Source organism: Bufo bufo, chromosome 4 (assembly GCF_905171765.1).
Source record: "Bufo bufo chromosome 4, aBufBuf1.1, whole genome shotgun sequence".
Taxonomy (NCBI): domain Eukaryota; kingdom Metazoa; phylum Chordata; class Amphibia; order Anura; family Bufonidae; genus Bufo; species Bufo bufo.
In genome coordinates, this window is record NC_053392.1 from 552,424,062 (window position 1) to 552,445,682 (window position 21,621).

Here is a 21,621-nt window from a genome sequence, read left to right on the forward strand (position 1 = left end):
ATAAGAAAATGTACCTTCACTATAGTTTACATCATGGAGCTTTCTAACACGTTAGAGAATAACTACTTTAAACTAATGAAGATAGCCCTGTCGGTCTGTATTGTAATGGCCGTGCAGCACCTTTAGTACCGAGCGGCTGTAAACAATGCAAACAAACTAACCAGTGTGGCCTTGAATTAGAGCCCGCAGCGACCACGTGGTCCTCGACTGCACCACGTGGTCGTACCTCAACAGCCGCACAGTAGTCAACTTCAGAGCAAATATGACCGAGTCATCCCTAAGAGAAACCACTGTCCAATGCTTTGTGAGAAGTGGTCCCGGGCTATCCCCCTGAAGTCCGCCATACACTGGAGTACGCTGCCTCACGCCCTTGGTACATATAGAGCACATACACAGCACCCCCGTCTTTGTGGCACGTCAAGGACGCAGCTCCCAGAGACATCTGTGACTGTCGTCGGAAGAAGCTCAGAGACTTTGCTATTGTGGAGACCTGAAAGACTATTTTAGAAGAGTCCCGGGGCTTTGTCTGGGCTGTCGCCCTTTCTGTGTGCGCTCTCTACAGGTGATAGGGGCCTCTCTGTGGCCATGGTAACCATGTCGTTGCTCATTATTCCTGCGCAGCGCTCTGGGCAGGTCACCGGCGTGAAGCTTTGGCTTATTCACAGCTGTTATGGTGGTGACTTTATTGTCCCCTCTCCAGAAGACCGATGACGTCAAAGAACTTATCCAATTCTTATCCAATATTTAATGTGCATTTTATTTTTCTTAAACTTTTTTTATAATTTTTTTTTTTTACCATAGTGTTTTTTTTTTTTTTTTTCTCGCACATATCTATAGATGTTAACCTGTAGTTTCCGCTTTATAACATAAATTGCAGGAGAATGAATCCCTGACATATTACCCTGCGGCTGCAGTTTGAGGTGCTGTCCCTTTAAGTATACACTACCCTTTCCTGTTTGGTTTACAAGAGGAGGGGGATGGGGGGGTCCGGATCTCATTGCTATGGTAACTGAGTGCAGACTCTAAACAATCGGGCAGGCATATTAGGGCTGCGCGCTTGGTGCACACAGTGTGATACAGATGTAGAGTCGCGGGGATCCACAACACTCCCCTGGTGCACTATAGCATCGGTGTTCTATATAAAAAAAATTTTTTTTTTTAAATTAATGCAAATTTAATCATACTAACAGCGCAGAACTGCAGGGAAATTTGGTTACGAACCTTTTACATGATGAACAATAACGTAAATGAAATTACTGATAACAGAGAACAGTAGATTGTATGTAATCGCTGGGTAAATCTAGATGAAGTCTACCCTGCCCCCACCCGGCACCCGATCAGTCTTAGGCCTCTCACACACGAATGTTGTGCATCCGTTCCGTGCATTGGGGACCGCAATTTGCGCGTGCGGTGGCCGGGACGGATCGAGACCCATTCAATTTGAATGGGTCCGTGATCTGTCTGCACCGCAAAAAATAGAACAAGGCCGGTTTCCGTGTATTGCTGGGTCGCAATACGGTCACGGGGACACAACGTTCGTATGTGTCTAGTCTGACTGCTTACAGGGGCTCTCCGAGGTCTAACTGTGGGTTATCGATATCAGGACAGCGGGGGTCCCGACTCCGGGCGTCGCCACTTACCAGATGCCTGATGCCGCCACACATCTGATCGGTGGAGTATAGGTCATCAAGAGTTAAATCTCAGGGAACCCATTTTAAAGGGATTTTAGGACATTACAAAAACATGGTTACTTTCATCCAGAAACAGCGCCACTCTTGCGCCGTAGTACCATGCGCAGCATATTTCCAGTCCTATAATCAAGAGCTGTCTGGTTTTCTATTCTCATCAATCTCATAGACCCCCCCCCCCCCCCCCCCTTCAGCTGGTAACGCCCAAAAATGCATTTCCAGGAGGAATAACAGAGAAACAGCACAAGACAGTTCTACGAAAATACCGTTGTTTTGCTGATTCGTGTTAAATCGATGTATTTACTAGACATGTCGGGAGCGCTTTTTGGGTCCCCTTTAATGCTGCGTACATTGATTTTGATCACTGATCTTCCCTATCAATTTGCTATGTGTATTTCCGTTAAAGGGGACAACGTATTCCCTGTCCACAGGATAAGTGTCTGATCAGCGTCTGGAGCTCTGCTCCACTCGGCTCTATGGGGATAGCGGACCGCTTGCAAGCAGCCATCACTGGAAGTCCCATTGAGATGAATGGAGCAGCGGACATGCATGGGTGTCTGCTGCTCCATTCAAATGGGTAGCCCGACCCCTGCCGGTCAGACACTACTATCCTGTAGATAGGGGATAAGTCTTAGTAGGGCATACCCTTTAAAGCTCTTGAGACTGGCAGTAAAAGCAGATATTAAATGGTTAATGTTTGCACCCAGATACATTCCTGCCGTGTAGTGTGTTGCTCTGGTGTTATACTCACATCCTGGCGCACGTCTCAAGATGTTTGTCTCAGCCGGGTAAAAACATGCCAGTTTCCAATCATTTTGGCTGGGCGTCCGGTTCTAGCACAGGACAAGGCCAGTGGGGGTGGTTGGGATGTGGCCACCTGGACGGAGCGGTGGAAATTCTGTCATGTGATTGTGACTCGTTAAGCCTTTCTTGCTTCTAAAATGTTTTCTCCTTCTCTGTTTGCAGTGACTATTTATTTAAATTGCTTCTGATCGGAGACTCTGGTGTGGGGAAATCTTGCCTTCTCCTTAGATTCGCAGTAAGTACAAATACTTGTCTGTAGAATGGTTAGAATGAAATTCCTTAAATTATACGCGCGTTTTTCACGGGCATGGCCGAAACCGTGCATCTTAAATCAGTTGTCCTGGTGGTAGAAATTATTTCGAAAGCCTCAGAATGCTGTAATAAAACATCTCACAGATTCCTCCGCTGGTCTGTTTCCTGGTGCCCATCATCAAAAGACTACTCAGCCCATCATTGGCCGGAGCGGTGACTTGCCTCAGCCAGTGATTGGCCGATCGGTCATTTCCTGCTTGTTGAGGGGTACCAGGAACCCGAGACCGCTGCGCTAGGGGATCGGTGCAGGTATGATTTAGATATATAACCATTTATTTTTATTTTTTTATTCATATGTATTTTTTCTGCATTCAGAAAGTTTATTAAATACGTTTCATCACCTGGTTAACTCTGTTTAAAGTGGTTTGCTGGCACTTGGGATAGACCGTCCTATTGATCAGTGGGGGTCTTATGCCAGTGATCAACAGTATGAAGCATTTATCACTTTGATAAATCTTTAAAGGGGTTTACCGGTTATTTAATACTGATGAGTTATCATTGTGATAGCCCAGTTATTAGCACCCTTTGGTACTCCAGCTGCTGTGAAACTACAACTCCCAGCATGCACACGTACTTGGCTGTTCTTCACTTCCATAGAAGTGAAAGGATGATTCTGGGATTTGTAGTTTGAGAACAGCTGGAGTGCCAGAGGTTGGTGATCCCTGGGACAGGCCATCAGTATTAGATTGGTGGGGGTTCAACACCTGGCACCACCACAGATTAGCTGTTTGAGAGGCTGTGGTGCTTCGGTGAGCACCATAGCCTTCTTGCAGCTTACCAAGCACAGTGCGCCGTCCATTGGATAGTGGCAGTGCTTGGTATTGCAGCTCAGCCCCATTCATTTGAATGGGAAAGAGCTGCACCTAGGCCATGTGACTGATGTATGGAGATGTCACTGGGCTCACCAAGCACCGCAGCCTCCTAAACATATGATCACTGGGGTGCCAGGAGTCACACCCCCAACTTTTCCTGAGGAATATCAAAATCTCGGACAACCTAGGATCCTCCTTTCAAATGACAATACACATAAATTTTTTAGACCAGTCGGATCTCCACCATGGGCACTGTACATTATTCCTTAAGGGGGTTGTTGAAAAAATATCAAAATGTGAAAAGAATTTTCATGAGCTGCTTTAGTCGTTTCCATCTTGCGTTGTGCAGGAGATTTTGTGGAGATCAAAGTAAATCAATAAAAAAAAGGAGACAAGGGTGATGGAGTAGCCTCAAAACATTGGGGAGATGTGTAGCAGTGTGATACTAGGGAGTGGAAGAGGTTCAGCAGCAGCCATTTTATTCCCAGACATGCCATTGACTGGTTGGTGTGAGTTAAAGGGGCTGCCTGGTGGACGCTGCGGGAAAATGTGGAGACTATGCAGGGATAATGGGGCAGTGAGCAGGGTTCGGCTTGGGTCATACTGGTGACCTGAGACTGAGATCAAGGTGGTTACCCTTGTATAAAACTCTGTATTTGGGTAATGGAAAAATAAAGGGATTTCTAGGACTTACTTTTTCATGAGCCGTCCAGCCGATTAGCTGTTTTCAGAAGGTCTTGTGTCGGAAGCAGGTACCAGGACTACACAGCTCCGTCCAAGTCTGGTTACTGCAGCTCAGCTCCCATCTAGTAAAGCTAGGTTATCAGTACGTAAATACCAGACAGGTATCAGGAGGCCATAGCAGTCGCCCCTTCCCAATAGTACTAGTGATATGCCCCTAAATGTCAGTAAAGGGATCTGTAACTCCTTTGCAATGCGAATAGGACTGTTCTTAGGCTACTTTCACACTCGTGTTTGGTGCGGATCCGTCATGGATCTGCACAAACGCATCCGTTCAGATAATACAACCACATGCACCCATTCAGAACGGATCAGTCTGTATTATCTTTAACATAGCCAAGACGGATCTGTCTTGAACACCATTGAAAGTCAATGGAGGACAGATCCGTTTTCTATTGTGCCAGATTGTGTCATAGAAAACGGATCCTTCCCCATTGACTTACATTGTGGGTCAGGACGGATCTGTTTGGCTCAGTTTCATCAGACGGACACCAAAGCGGAATAGAGACGGAATGGAGCCAAACTGATGCATTCTGAGCAGATAATTTTCTATTCAGAATGCATTAGGGCAAAACTGATCCGTTTTGGACCGCTTGTGAGAGCCCTGAGCGGAAACCAAAACGCCAGTGTGAAAGTAGCCTTAGAGTTACCTCGGCTCATCACAGTGGCCCTTTTACTATAATCATGTCAGTGGTGCTAAATAGTAAGGACTGAAGGACTGTGGGCTGAAATATTATCATGGCTGGCCTCGTTTCTCACCGCATCAGACAGCTGGAGTTTCCATCCCAACTAGACTGTCCTCGATTTCTTGTCTGTTCTATATAATATTGTTCTCCAGTTTTAACTGGGACACTTGGGGAGGACGCGGAGGTATATTTATTTTATAGGATGAAGGGAATAAGGTTACCGCAGAGCAGAAGGTAACTGGGATCATGTTCTGCTGCAGGTAGATCAGGTACCAGTACAGCAATGCATAATTTAACAGGCAACATGAAAGAAAATCGAAAAACTGGTCGCTGTGCAGTGCGACCAAACGGGCGAGATCGCAATTTATCATCCTCCCCCTGCCCTGTCCGCTGCAGTCTTCCATACAGAGGCATTTCACAAAAACCAACACTATACATAATACAGCATTTTATATAGGAGCTTCCCTAGTAATGACTGCTTACTTCATGGGGGGAGTGGGAATGTTTCTGCAGATAGACAATCTCCCCCCCCATTCCCCCCCCCAAAAAAAAAAAATCTGCAACACACGTGCAGCCCCCTCCACTGAGCTTTATACGGTGTGACAGAAGCCGCTGTATTTGAGCACAGTGATGTTTTAGTGAAATTCGGAAACCTGATTGGCGATTTCCATCACACCTCATAGATTTTATTGGGGACTGCAGTTTTTTTCTCTGCTGTGCATTAAAATATTAAAGGGGTACATTATAAGGTACTTGGCGCCATAGAGGCAGCCCATAGCATACCATTACTGCAGAGGGTTTTGGCCCCAATATTGGATCTTCCTGTACAATTGATTTGATGTTGATTCACTTTGATCAGTATTCTGCTAATGGGGCACGCTTCTGTTTCTCTGCAGGATGACACATACACGGAAAGTTACATCAGTACAATTGGTGTGGATTTTAAAATCAGGACTATAGAATTAGACGGGAAAACAATAAAACTTCAAATAGTAAGTAATTGCTGGAGGGTTTCTTCTGAAGCCGTGGACGCGCTGAACTGCTGATTGCTGCATTGTCATCATCCTGGATGGACGGTGTTATATGGGTGATAAGCGGCCAAATCACCGCAGACTCATTTGTGCCTTTGAGATGCGGCTAGAAAGGAATTGTAATAAAGAGGATGCAAGTTTCTAGGGGGAGTTGGAACAATAACATTTATTAGTGGTATTCACTGCAGCCGGGGTCTTCAATTTCTCATACATAGGGGGTCATTATCAAAACTGGTGTAAAGTAGAACTGGCTTAGTCGCCCCTAGCAACCAATCAGATTCCACCTTTCATTTTTTTAGAGCTCCAATGGAAAATAAAAGGTGGGATCTGATTGGTTGCTATGGGCAACAAAGCCAGTTTTCCTTTGATAAACCTCCCCCATAGTGTACACGATCATGATTACATGCACAGGTTAAAGGGCTGCGTGTGCATTTGTAGACCCTGTCAGTATATTTTCACGTGGCAGATTAATTTCAGAAATGTCCATTGTATCTGGAGCAGATGCATGGATTTGGGTTCACATTTGGATGTATGGGACATTTTTGCACCAAATCTGCCACATGTCACCTTACCCCTACAGGGAGTTAGGCCACTTTCACGCTTGTGCTAAAGTAGTTCCGGCTGCATCTCCTGGACCAACTGTGGCTCCTCTGACTCACACACTCACGGCATCAGAGTTCTTATCTGACTGCAGGTGTATTGGACTCGCATCATCGTGTCAGTACAGTACAATAGACCCACAGTCACACTGCATCATAAATCAGGTAGATGAGGCCGAGACACTGGACGGTCGTGTGCATGAGCCCTTAGCCTAAGTTCACATCTGCGCTTGCTTTTCCATTCTGTTCCATCAGAGGAACAGAAAAGGGTGGAACAAACGCGTCTGCTTCTGCTACTTTTGGTAGAAGTAAAGTTCCTTTATGCCGGAGTTTGTTTTTCAACAAAAAAATAATGAATACCTGACGGAATGGATCTTTTTCTTTTTTTAAATTTTTATTTTATCTAAACCTAGTCAATCAATGGATGATCCATTTACATCTGTGTGCATTCCATTTAACTGATCAATTTTTTTTTTTCTTTTCTGTTTCTCTGATGGAACAGAACAACAGAAAAGACAACGCAGATGTGAACTCATACACGGGTGTTTCAGTGAAACCCGGTCTGTCCACTGGGTGGCAGTGTAGTCTTGCCGAGTTGCAGTATGTCCATATAAACAAGCCTTAGCAAAGTTGAAAAACTTCAGGATTTGGCTGTTCTCTAAGGGTACTTTCACACTAGCGTTAGAAGAATCCGGCAGGCAGTTCTGTTGCCAGAACTGCCTGCCGGATCCGGAAATCCGTATGCAAACGGATATCATTTGTTTCCGGATGCGGATCGGTCTGACAAATGCATTGCAATACCGGATCTGTGTCTCTGGTGTCATCTGGAAAAACGGATCCGGTATGTATCTTTTTCCAAAGGTCTGCACATGCGCAGACCGGGAAACCGGATTCGTTTTTCCGGAACACTTGGTACCGGATCCGGCATTAATACATTTATCCGGCAAGTGTTCCGGAAAATTTTGGCAGGAGAAAATACAGCAGCAAGCCTCCGTATTTTCTCCGGCCAAATACCTTAAAAGGGACTGAACTGAAGACCTCCTGATGCATACTGAATGGATTGCTTTCCTTTCCGAATGCATTGGGACAAAACTGAAGCTTTTTTTTTTTTACCAGTATTGAGCCCCTATGACGGAACTCAATACCGGAAAACTTTATCGCTAGTGTGAAAGTACACTTACCCTAACAGTTTAAGTAAATGAGATTTGTCTCCATCCGTTGGGGATTTTTTATGGTTATGTAGCTTTGGCTAACATAGGAAACATTAGGAGAGAAGTTTTCACCTACTCCTAATATTACGTTCTTTAAAGCTGCACTGTACTTAGAACATATCAAAAGTTTAGAATGGGGCAGCCTGAGCGCGGACACCCTCACTGATCTCTAGAATGAGGGGAGAGAAACACTCGCATATCACATGCTCCCTCCTTACTGCACGAGATGGGCCCATAGACTTTCTATTGAATCTGTCTCATCACTTGTCAGGCAGCGAGGACAGAGAGGGCGGTACGCGCACTCCTCTCTCCCCGCGTTCTAGAGATCGTGGTGGTCTCAGCACTCTAACCCCCATTGATTTGAACTTTTGATATGTCCAAAATTGTCTAAGTCTGGGACGGCTGTAATCCTCCTCCAGCGTGCATGTTATACCGCCCTAGACCTGTAATGTAATAATTACTGAGTGCTGGCAAAATGTAGTCGACTGTTTCATTCACATCATTGTTTCCTAGTGTATTCACACATGGTTTTCTCCCCTAAACAGTGGGATACGGCAGGGCAGGAGAGGTTCCGAACGATCACATCCAGTTACTACAGAGGAGCGCACGGTATCATTGTTGTCTACGATGTTACAGACCAGGTAAATACAATATTTCAGTACAGTATGTGGTCTGCCCCCACAAAGACTTACAGAGCCTATAGAACTCATAAGGGTCCTGGGTCCAGTCTCTTTAAAGCACCGTAGAATGTTCTATACAGATGTCACTTGACACTCGGCAAGCTAAATGAACACCTCAGCGTGTGTCACGGGACATGAAAATCGTGATATTGCATCGTGACGTCTCATGGAATGTTTGCCTATAGAGTTGAGATTCAAGATGCAATCTGCGACTGTCACAAAATTCACTCCTGTTAATTTTTGGTTGCACCTCACACGTGACTCTGCAATTACAAACCGCAATGCAAGTCCTGTACGACTTGCATGCATCCTTTCTGTGACGTGGCAGTATTTTTTATTTTTATTTTTTAACCTCTTACATGAGGCTTTTGTCGCATTAAATGTTAATTTTAAAGTTTTGTGCAGATTTTTTTGTATCCTGCTGCTCCCATTGATCTCCAGAAGGGGCACAAATGCTCACTGAGCACTGTGCCCTCCCGCTGGCTCTGATTTATGGTGCGTTTTGTACCCTTCAGTTTTAGCTGTTGGGAGAGGGACCCTTTCTCCTGCAAATCAATACTTCTGACCTGTCAAACGTTTTCTGAGATATAATGATCTTTTTGGGGTCATCTATTTGTGACGCCACTGGAGGGCACAGTTGTTTTTTTACTGTATACAGAATCCAATAGTTTGTGATGACCTCTTCTATACTAATGCAAACCTACATGTAAGGCTGTGTGTATGGAGAAGACTCATTTGATTATTTTTTTTTTATTATTGCAGGAATCTTTTAACAATGTAAAGCAGTGGCTTCAGGAGATAGACCGTTATGCCAGTGAAAATGTCAACAAGTTGTTGGTAGGGAACAAATGTGACCTGACTACAAAGAAAGTAGTTGACTACACAACAGCAAAGGTGGGTAATGGGGCTCCGTGGCAGCTCATTAGTTATCAGTAATTTCCACCTTATTTTGAAGTTGGCCTTGTCTAAACCTTTCATTAGCTGATAGTGGGGAATTCGCTTACCCAGGTCTAAATGCTTGTTTTTCTTGCAGGGAAATGACATTCTCTGGCCCATGGTCTTTTCGATGATAGTTGGAATTCCATATATAACAGTCTTAAAGGGGTTGGCAGGTTTCCAATATTGATGACCAATCCTCAGGATAGGTTATCCCTATCAGAGTGGCGGGGTCTGACTCCCAGCACCCCTGCCGATCAGCTGTGGTCTCCTTGCAGCTTATCAATCTCAGCGCCGTGCATTGGGTAGAGGCTGTGCTTGGTATTGCAGCCCGGCCCCACTCACTTGAATGGGACTGAGCTGTGCCTAGGCCAGGTGACCGATGTACGTGATGTCACAGGCCTAGGAAGAGGCCACGACACTCACAGTAATACCACAGCCTCGTAAAACATCTGATCGGTGCATGTGCTGCGTTGTCACCGCGGTGTGCAGGTGTAATTGCAGCTGCTCCTTACCATTCACTTCTTCGGGAAGGAGCATCTACACTCCATCTGCTCCTTTGCTTTGATGTGAATGGGCCGGAGCAGCTGTCATTACATCTGCTTGCTGATGAGATGCCGTCGGCTAGCAGGTAAACTGTGAAGAGCATGCATGAGCACTGCGTTCTCTTTAAACAACTTATCGGCAGGGGTATTGGATGTTGGGCCCCTGCCAGTATGATATTGATGACCTATCCTGAGGATAGGTCATCAATATAGGAAACCAGCCAACCACTTTAAGGCTGTGTGCAGACTACATCAGAGCCCTATTTATGGTGTACACGCTGGGAAAAGCTGGTGGCATATACATCATACTTGAATATAGGTCTTGTTCCACCCGACAGTGCAGTAGTCGTCTTTTGGCCTCGATCAGGCTGATAGATGATGTATACGTACCGCAGTAGGCAACCCTAAATAATTTTATATGCTTTGCTGGGGGAAAGATCATCTTTTGATTACTATGGTCAATGTACATATTCAGTACTTCATGCATCCTATTTTTTATTTTTTTCCCCCAACAGGAATTTGCAGATTCCCTGGGAATTCCTTTCTTGGAAACGAGTGCAAAGAATGCAACAAACGTAGAGCAGGCCTTCATGACAATGGCTGCCGAGATCAAAAAGAGAATGGGTCCTGGAGCCACAACTGGCGGTCCAGACAAGCCCAACGTCAAGCTCAACCCCAGCACTCCAGTCAAGCAGTCCGGCGGAGGTTGCTGCTAAAACGGCCTGCCCCCCTCCCCCACTCGACCACCCCATTCCCTCCTCACAGCAGTGAAATCTCAATCTGAACCTAAGTGACAACAAAAAAAAAAATTGCCTGAATTGTACTGTATGTAGCCGCACTACAACAGAATCTTACCGTCTCCCCAAAGGTCAGCGATTGTAAACGCTCAATACTGACTTTTTTTTTTATGCCCTTGACTCAAGACCGCTAACTTCATTTTCAGAACTGTTTTAAACCTCCCCCCCTCTCCCCTGTATGTGCTGGTTTCTCAATGTGCGTAACCTTTTGTTGCTTTACTAATGGCAGACTGTCCCCCGTCCCCGTCCCCCCACGTGATTAAGCTATCTATTCACCCCCGCCCTCCATTATATTATTATTATTTTAATTTTATTTTTTCCCTAGTACCAATTGGCCGATTTAGGAGTCGGGTTTAGTCTTCTGAAGATGAAGTTCAGCCATTTTGTATCAAACAGCACACCAGTGTCTGTCAGTTTCCATGCATCAATAAAAATTTAGTGAGATGTTCTATGTAAGATTTGATTTTTGCTAGTTCTTTTTCTCGTAGAGCTGTGAATGGAAAGATTACACTTCCGAGGGGCCCAGAGGAGCCTGCAGCCCATTGTGCTGCCCGGCTCCCCCACCCCCTCCAACGATTCGAGGCGCGACTAGTTTCTTCATATAATTTGTGGCTGCAGAACATTGTGATTTGTTGCACAGAAATGTAACAAAGAAGCAAAGAAATGTTTAATAAATATTGTACTTATTGGAAGTAATCTCAAACTGTACGGTGATAAGTATTGTCTTAATTTGTCTTAGTCACGGGAAAATATGAAGGTATTAAGTATTTCTGGCCAACACTGCCCTGCATGTAATGGAAGTTTACATAGGGGGTTACTCGTATACGAAACTAACAAGTGCTTAACTAACCCAATCGTTTGCAACCACTATTATTGCTTCAAATGTCTATTTGGTAATATAAAAAATATAAAAAGTAGGTGAATTAGTAAATTTGTACAAGAGGGAGAAGTGTTAGTGAATGTGCAGTGTTTGCCCTGTTTTCTTCGTTCAGGCGTCCAGTCTCCTCCACTAGATCTGCCGGTTTTAGATTCTGAAGAGGCGTACAGCAGTGCAAGTGTGACGGTGATGTCACTTTTGCCATTAAGTCTATGCTGTTCTATTTGTTTTCTCATTGAAAGTGTACCCTTTATCTATATATACATATAAATATATATATGCACCCGCACAGCGATAGCGGACCCTTATGTTGTCGAAGCCATTATTTCTAAGAATTATCACCCACAAAATGGCTGGGACAAGGACTCTAGTCTCGTCCCAGATGCATAGTGCCAGTCCTGTCCTAAGCTTCAAATGACAAGTCCAATTTCTAGACCTAGCAAGCTGGCAGATTATAGAAAGAAGATGTAAATCACTGTATGTAGAGCGGAAGGACATCTTGTACTTGACAGTGGTTTTTTGAATATTGGATAATCGTTCCTCTTATGTATATAGCAGTTATACTTCTGTGGATGGTGTCTAAATCTGCTAACTTATGCTACCTATACAGGTTGGAAATTTGGAAACCTGTGTGTTTGTGTTAATGAAAATAAAACATGTTAACACTGAATGTGTAGTGAGCCGTGGTCATGGCGTACAGGATCCTCTGGGACACCTTCTCTGTATGTATGGGTCTCTAATAACGCCGTGCCCTTTACTTTAACGGTACTTCTCGTGTAACGTTTATTCAGTGGTGACTGTTGTAGTAAAATCACCGAGCTAACAGGTTTTCCTATTTAAAGGGCATCTGTCAGCACCTATGAAGTTGGCTGACCTGTTACATGTGCGCTTGGCAGCTGAAGGCATCTGTGTTGGTCCCATGTTCATATGTGCCCGCATTGCTAAGAAAAATGATGTTTTAATATATGCAAATTAGCCTCTAGGAGCAACGGGGGCGTTGCCATTACACCTAGAGGCTCTGATCTCTCTGCAACTGCCGCGTCCTCTGCATCTTGATTGACGGAGCCAGGTGTGATATCGTTTACACTGCCTGACCCTATCAATCAAAGTGGAGAGGGCGCGGCAATTAGATACAGCAGCGCCTCTAGGTGTAATGGCAACTCTCCCATTGCTCTTAGAGACTAATTGGCATTTTTCTCAGCAATGCGGGCACATATGAACAGAAACCAACACCAATTCTTTCAGCTGCCAAGCACACATGCAACATGTCAGCCAGTTCCATAGGTCAAATCTGCTGACAGATGCCCTTTAAGGTCACATGTAGCGACCGCTGGGCCAAAAACTGCACCAACATGCACCATTGATTGCTAATGGTTGTGTGCTCATTAACAATCTTTTTGAAAACCATTTGTGGTTAAATAGCATCTTGGTGCAGATTTTGCCCTCACCCTTAAAGTAAATGGTGTGCAAGTCCCTATTTATATTTAATTTTAAGTGGTTTTTCTTTTTTTCTAAAGGAGCACTCCAGAAAAAACAAGCCTTATATGCCATGTAAGATTGAAGGGTGATGCATCATTTCTATCTTTGGAGTCTAAGGCCCCCTTCAGAAAACTCAGTGTCACGCTCCGGACTCGCAGCGTGAGTATGCAGCAGCTCCCGTCCTGTCCTCCCAGCACTGCCGGGGGTCGCATAGCATTATATTGATTTTATGATGCTATGTAAGGCTTATATAGCATCATAAATCAATATAATGCTATGCGACCCCCGGCAGTGCTCCAGAGTTCAGGACGGGTGCTCTCCCTGACGCAGGCTGCTAGTCCGATGCGTGGGACTCGCTAGTGTGAAAGGGGCCTAAAGCTGGCTGTATACATTAGATGTGCAATAGGCGGATCCGCCTGATCATGTAATGTGTATGGTGGCCTCCATACTCTACCCCGATGTTGGGCTTCAACGCCCTATCCTGTTCTATTCCTTTACGTATACATTCTTGAGCAGGCGGAGTATGTATGGGAGGATCAGGAGAGATCTGTCGGCCAAATGCTTGTACTATTTCGTGTATAGCCAGCTTCAGGCCTCTATCACATAAGCAAGTTTTCCGCATGGGTGCGATGCGTGATGTGAACACATAGCACCCGCACTGAATCCTGACCCATTCATTTAAATGGATCTGTGTACATGAGCGTTTTCTTTCACGTATCGGTTCTGGTTGTGTGACAAACGCAGCATGTTCTATATTCTGTGTTCTTCATGTAGCCCTGGCCCCATAGAAGTGAATAGGGCTTCAGTGAAAAATGCATTGCTTCCACAAGCAAGTGCGGATGCAATGCTTTTTTAACTGATGGTTGCTAAGAGATGTTGTTTGTAAGCCTTTCGTTTTTTTTTTTTTTTTATCACGCACGTGAAAACGAAACGCATTAAAACGCATTGCACCCGTGCGGAAAACACAACAACTGAACACAATCGCAGACATAACTGACTGAACTTGCTTGCAAAGTGGTGCGAGTTTCCCTGAACGCATCCGGACCCAATCCGTCACTCTCGTGTAAAAGAGGCCTAAAGGTGTTTTTTTGGAATTATCCCCCCCCCCCCCCCCCCCCCCCCCCGATTCATATTTGCCTGTTCCCGGGCGCTGTTCTAGTCCACCCTGGCTCCCACCATCTGCTGGTCCTTGGCAGGTATGGATATGGTCCTGTGCACTGCCGAAGCCAATGACTAGCTTCAGCGGTGATGCGTTCCCAAGCTGAATTCGGTCTGTGCCATAGGCGTAACACTTTTTTATATTTCCAGGAGTGCCCCTTTCAATGATGTGAGCAGCACGTGTCAAAATTCAGCTTCAAAGAGGACTAGTCAGCTCTTCTGATATGTTTTTAGTACGTACATTTCCAGGCTTGTTAGATCTCTGGAAATGCCCCCTTTAGTAGACACTTTCCAATGAAATGATAGGGTTAAAGGACCAGGGCTGTAAAGTGAGGCTGAGTCTTTGCAGCATTAAGAAAGAAGCTGATACAGCTAGAAGCATGTAGATGCCACCTCTTTAGTCCTGGTCCCTATTTGCAGAAATTGGTCCTCGTCCGGTCTGTGTGCAGCTTGGCATGACGGGAGCATTATGTATCACACTGTTACTTTTCTCTGAAATGCACATATATTGCGGACTGAACTTTCTCCATTGACAGTTTGTTACTGGTCATCTGTGTAATGATCTGAGTGCAAATACTATTTTAATAATTTTTTTTCAACAATCTATACATTCCTTTCCATCGAGTATGTTGCCACCAATAAAAAACACAATGACACTAGGCATCTGAGTGTGCAACTTTTTAATGGCTGCTATAAAAACCAGACAAATACAAAATCACAAAAATGTATAAGGTAGTTTTGAAAATACATACAAATGTGTGATAGTACAAAATACCATTGTGTTCAGGCCTCGGGTAGGATACACATTAAATATGTGGTATACATTGTCTGTGAGGGGTCATGCAGACGGCCGTTGGCTGGACCATCCGTGTGGCTGCCGCACATTTATCCAGACCTATTCAGTCCGAATGGGTCTGTGATCTGTCCGCACCACAACAAAAAAAAAAGTTCTATTTTTTTGCGGTGTGGCGGCACAGAGAGAAACCGGACAGAAGCACTCTGTATTGCGGACCCATTCAAGTGTGGTGCAAAAACGTCCGGGGCCCCTAGATTGCAGACCGCAATACGGGCATGGCTGTGGAATGGCCGTCTGCATGAGGCCTAATGGTAAACTATATGTAGTGAATGATCCACTCGATCAGCAAATGCAAAAATCACTGGACATGCTGTAATCCTCTGTTCATAGCTGAATCAAAGGATCACATGATTCCCCCAAATAAAAAATCTCCAAAGGGAATCCTGGGCTTTAATAATCACAAGTCTGTTATTGCCCAAAACTATCTGGTTCTGCTAAAGTTTTCTAAACTGCAGCAGGAAAATCGTAGTCGCTGGTGGGGTAATTTATCAAAACCGGCATTTCTAACACCAGTCTAGATCCACATTGAAGTGGTGCATCTTGGGGCGTCCATGTACGCCAGCTATGAGCTGGCCTAGATTTCAGATGCAACGTGCTCAAGTTATCTTAACCCCTTAGTGACCACGTTTATTTTTTTCAAAATCACATTTCAAGAGCTATTTTTTTCATCAGTGTACCTGTATGAGGGCTTATTTTTTGCAGGACAAGTTAGTTTTTAATGCACCATTTTGGGTACATGTAATCATTGATTAACACCAGCTATCTAGCTTAAACCCCCTTTGTTTATGTCAGTAAAAAGGCATATTGTCACTAAGGGGTTAAATCTGTGAGGCTACACCGGCCCCGTTTTTTTTTTTTTTAAAGTGTTGTGAACATGTTTAGAGACCTGGTTGTTTTCACATTAATTGGTGTGACGCAGGCTGGATCTCTTCTTCAATGTGCCTCACGCTTGGCGGAGTGCGTGCACTTCAATTCACATTGGTACAGTCTCTGAGTCCCACGTTCAACGTGTGTGAACTGAAAGAAAACACAATACTGATTAATGAAATGATTAGTCTCTGAAAGAGCTTTGCTAAACATTGGGATTTCTAACCTTGATCTAAGGTGTCGATGTCCCCAGAAGTTCCTGGCAGCCGCCACCAGGGAAAGCTCACTGCATATCGATTGTAAGTCGATAATAAAGCTTGAGCTCCCCCTAGTGGTAGCTGTAGATAGCTAGAATTTGATCATTTTCTCTCTAACTATACAGCTAAAAATGAAGCTCCAAGATACATTAAGAAATCAGCACAGACCGTCCTAAAAATAAGATACATTCTAACAAAAGGTGAAACATGACTACTACTAATCTTAATGTTCGGGATCTTAACAGCACTGAATATTTACGCAGATGGAGGTTGTTTTAGATTGCTGTGTAGTTGGTTTCCCGGACACAAAACATTCTGCAATTTATTCTATGATTTCATACTGACGACTACTCCTCCCACTATCAACAATTGTGTCTTTCAGTTGCAGTACACCTGCAAATACTGTCCACCATCTCCAGTTCTCTTCAAGTATGGAAACTTTTCCAACACTATTAGGGCTTGTTCTATCAGAGGTTCATGAATGAAGGCTTTTCATGGTCCTTCTGGTTGGCTTCGGACCTCATACAGAATGTAAACCATCTTGTGGCAAGGTGTTGAAGGGTTTGTAATTTTACCCCTCAGCTGAATAATAATGTATATCAACTGTAAGTAATGGTTATAATCCACGGGGAACAATTTCCAGAAGTCTACTGAATGTGTAGTTAGAAAATCCACCAGTGTGTCTGTCTAGTAACCTCCTTTGAGAGGGATGTGCATGCTAGTCGTCCTTATCTCGGCGATCAGCAGTACCATAGCTCAGGTTCAGTCCGGTACCTGTTCCTGATGACCCAAACTCACAGCATCATGTAGGACCTGTCAGTTCGGGGTCATGAGACATGTGGTCGTCAGGCTTTGCTGTTTTATTAAACTTGTCTGAAATTGGCCTTTAAGGGTTTTTAGGAGATTAAAAAAAACAAACAAACATGGCTGCTCAGTCACTTGAATAAAGTTGAGCTGCAAAACCAGAGGCATTTATCTCTTCAAACCTGGTCAAGACACTTGGGCTATGAAACTGTAGTGTTGCCGACACGATCCTGATCGCCTCCAACCTTCTATTCTGGATTTGGGAGTGGTTCAGGATAAATGACATTAGTATGCACGGACCCTTACTCTTTTCCTAGTTCATTGTAAGCTTGAAGAGGTACTTTATAAATAATGTATCATACCCCCAATTTCCTGGCACCGTTTGCATGGATAGCGCAGGTTTTTGATTATTGCCTGTACATAATAGTAATGACAGGAAATGCCCTCATGGGGGCGTTGCATTGAACTTTCCATTATGTTGATCGTGAGGAGCTTTATGGACCCTCCATGCATCACCAATGTTGTCTCCATAACTGTTTGTCGTCTTTCACTATCTTTAGACTGTGTTTGAGTAGGGCCTCCCATGGAAAATGAATATGCTTGTAAAATCTTATCTATTGTTCCGTGTATTGTTCCATCTATGTATACAAGCTGTCATACAATAAAAATATCAAAACTGGGAATTCTGATAGTTCCATATAATTCACCTGCCTTCACAGGAAGACTAGAAGTTATTTTACAGCTGCTTTAGGCCAGACACACACTAGCGAGTTCAATGCAATAAACTTGCAGCGTGTGCTTTCCCGTTCTTACCGCCGCCCCTCTGACAGTATCACACAGCATTAGGGCTCATTCACACGACCGCGCCATGTTTTGCAGATGCCATCCATGTTCGTTCCGCAGTTTGCAGAACAGGCGGCCCATCATAGAAATGCTTATTCTTCTCCACAAAATGGACAAGTTCTGTCTTTTTTTTTTTTTTTTTGCGGGGCCACGGAACAGTGCAACAGATGCAGACAGCACACTGTGTACTGTCTGCATCTTTTGAGGCACCCGCTAAAATGAATGGGTCTGCACCCATCCTGCAAAATTGCGGAACAGATGCGTTAATGAGCCCTTCTGCTGATTTATAATGCTGTGACCCTGAAATCTACTGAATTACACTGCCAGGACCCTCAAGGGGGGTTGTCCACACACTGCGCCAACGGACATGTCCCTTCAATGTGCTGTCATCATGGCTTTAAACCACCAGCTGTGCGAATGGAAGGCAACTCGGCAGCTGGTGGAATTATGGCGCGGTGTCAATACTGAAATTCCCGTGTGAACACACCCTTAAGGGGTTTTCCAGGTGTTTAATACTGATGTCCTATCCTCAGCCCAGGTCATCAATGTCAGATCAGCGGTGGTCTGACTCTCGGCACCCACCACTGATGAGCTGTTTGAGGAAGCCGTGGCAATCACCGGTCTCCTCGCAGCTTACCAAGTACACGGCGGGGCAATTGGACAACCCCTTTCACTTGAATGAGACTGAGCTGTGCCTAGGCCTCGTGACCAATGAACGTGACGCCACAGGCGTGTTCAAACAGCTGATCCTGAGGATAGACCATCATATCAAAATCTCAGACAACCCCTTTAAACATGTATCTTGCCTGTGAACATAAAATGTGAGGATTTTTCTCCACCATGGTCAATTATTATTATTATTTATTTTTTACTTAGGCTACTTTCACATCTGCGTTTCTGCTGGATCAGCAAAACGCTTCCGTTAGGGTAATACAACCATCTGCATCTGTTATAAACGGATCCAGTTGTATTCTCTAAAATAGCTATGGATCCGGCGCTAAAACCATTGTAAGTAAATGGAAGCCGGATCCGTTTTCTTTTGAGTCAGAGAAAACAGATCCGGCACCATTGACTTACATTGTGTTTCATGCCGGATCCGTCTTGCTCCACATGCCATAACTCTGCTTGCAACGTTTTTCTGTCTGGCATGGGAATGCAACCAAACGGACAGAATGCATTCTGGTGCATTCCGTTCAGTTTTGTCCCAATTGACAACGAATGGGGACAAAACAAACATTTTCCTCTGGTATTTAGATCCTATGATGGATCTCAATACCAAAAAGGAAAAGCACAGATGTGAAAACAGCCCAAGTTTCGAACAAAGCGAATACATTCATGTGCTTTGTGCACTTTTTTAAACTACATATGCTATTGATCTCTATGGACTGGTAAGCGGATGGTGACATTTTTCCTGGTGTAAAGGTGACCAGAAGATAGTTATAGTATAGTTTATTTTCACTGTATACCAGATGTGTGTTAATATCTTTGGAACAGGATGTTGGCTTAGTTTCTATTGTAATGGTTTGCCTCGGGCAGAAACTAAGATTTAGTCTTACCGGTAAATGGTTTTCCAGGAGTCCGACATGACAGCACCCACTGGAGGATGTCCTATTGGATCTCTGTAGGGACAGGAAGCGTGAGGTTAAAAGGCCCCTCCCCCACCCCTCCTACCAGTGTTTTTCCAAATTACTACACCAGATAGGATCCAAAACCTTTATTTGAACTTCCATGTTATCATCACATTGGAAATTATATACGGATCCAAAGAAATAACAGCCAAAAAGAAAAAAAGGGGGGGGGTATTAACAGGTGCTGTCATGCCGGTAAGACTAAATCTTAGTTTCCAGGACGTCCCTCCATGACAGCACCCACTGGAGAACTACCAGCTTACTACTTAGAGGGGAGGGGGCACTGCCTGGAGGACCTTACGACCAAACCCTAGGTCCTGGCTGGCAAGAGAATCTAGTCTGTAATGTCTAACAAAGGTAGAAAACCTGGACAATGTAGCGGCCCTGCATATTTGTTCAATTGAGGCCTCCGCTTTTTCTGCCCATGATTTTGCCACGGCCCTGGTGGAATGGGCTTTTATAGATAAAGGGCAAGGCAGTCCCTTCAGCACATAAGACTGCCGAACAGTGTCCTTGATCCATCGAGCTAAAGTCTGTTTTGAGGCCTTGTTGCCTCTGTTCTTTCCTCCAAACAAAATAAAGAGGTTTGATGATCTTCTCCAAGAAGCTGTTCTTTGTAAGTAGGCTAAAACCTATCTTCTTACATCCAAACAGTGACATTTTTCTTCCTGTACATTTTTTGGGGGAGGCCCAAAAGGAAGGAAGAATTATTTTTTGATTTTTTTGGAATGGAGAGACAACTTTAGGTAAAAAGGATGAATCCAACTTTGATATAAAATTTTCAGATATGGTTCCCTAATGGAAAGGGCCTGAATTTCTCCTATTCTGCGTGCTGTGGTTATCGCTAGAAGAAAAATTGCCTTAAGAGAAAGCATCTTATCTGATAACTGTTCAAATGGGGGGGTTATATAGACCATCTAAAACTATATTTAGGTCCCATGATGGTACTGTCTGCCTGATAGCGGGTCTCATTCTGGAAACAGATTTTATAAATCTCCTAACCCATCTGTGGTCTGCTAAGGAAGTGTCCAAAAAGCAACTCAAAACTGAAATTTGGACCTTAAGGGTACTGGGTTTTAGGCCCAAATCGAACCCCATCTGTAAAAAACCCAGAATGCAGCCTGGATGTGAGTGTGACAGCCATGAAGAAAATCTTTTCCATATTTTCAAGTATATGGCCGAGGTTATGGGCTTGCGGCTTTGTTGTAAGGTTGATATTACCTTATCTAGCAGACCCTTTCTTTTTAGGGTCTGCCTTTCAGGATCCAAGCTGTTAACCTCAGCTTCTCGAGGTTCGGATGTTCTAGGGGTCCCTGTAGGAGAAGGTCCCTCCTTCCCGGAAGGGTTATTGGATCCCCTATAATCATTTCCTTCAACAGAGGAAACCAGGCTCTCTTCGGCCAGGCAGGAGCTATGAGAATTAGGGTCATTGTGCAAGTTCTCAGCTTCTTTAGGACCGATGGAATCAGGGGAAATGGAGGAAAGGCGTACCCCAGTTCAATGTCCAAAATTCAATTTTTACTCCTTCCCGGATGGTGTTGAGAATCCACCGATTCTGAGTGACCCGGGTCCAGGATTCTCCCAGAATAAACGGAGTCTGCCCCCGACCGGCCTGATGTCATTGCTTGTTTGTGCTAGTATTTGGGTTGAAGAGGAAACCCCTTCCCCTTCCTCTTCCTCCTTTGGGGTAGCTCCGTCTTACCCTTGCCCCTCTGTGTTGAGGTTGGGAACTGTTTTGAGGGCTTACCGAAGGGCTGTGACTTTTTTACTTTCTCCTCTGGGAAACCTTTCTATTTGTCTGCTGCACTTTCTAGAATGGAGTCAAGGACCTGTCCAAAAAGATAAGCCCCAGTAAAGGGGATTGCACAGAGTTTATTCTTGGAAGCAATGTCCCCCGTCCAAGATTTGAGCCAGAGGGCTCGTCTTGCCGTGTTCGTGAGCGCATCATTCCTTGCTGCGAACCGTATGGATTCTGCAGAGGTATCTACCATAAAGGAAGCCGCCATCTTC

General features: G+C 44.5%; 2 protein-coding genes across 2 annotated transcripts in view; one reads left to right on the forward strand and one right to left on the reverse strand.

The window, feature by feature from the left end:
• The window catches only part of RAB1A (RAB1A, member RAS oncogene family), a 32,715-nt gene extending 20,328 nt beyond the window's left edge, over positions 1-12,387 (forward strand). Inside the window, exons 2-6 of the mRNA XM_040430110.1 lie at positions 2,655-2,727; positions 5,940-6,035; positions 8,430-8,525; positions 9,327-9,458; positions 10,561-12,387. Of these exons, the coding sequence (XP_040286044.1) occupies positions 2,655-2,727; positions 5,940-6,035; positions 8,430-8,525; positions 9,327-9,458; positions 10,561-10,761 (598 nt within the window). The 3' untranslated portion in view covers positions 10,762-12,387. The remainder of the gene's footprint in view (positions 1-2,654; positions 2,728-5,939; positions 6,036-8,429; positions 8,526-9,326; positions 9,459-10,560) is intronic.
• Positions 12,388-14,821: 2,434 nt separating this feature from the next.
• CEP68 (centrosomal protein 68) overlaps positions 14,822-21,621 on the reverse strand; it is a 57,747-nt gene continuing 50,947 nt past the window's right edge. The window contains exon 6 of the mRNA XM_040430109.1: positions 14,822-16,229. The gene's annotated coding sequence lies outside the window, so the exon portion shown is untranslated. The remainder of the gene's footprint in view (positions 16,230-21,621) is intronic.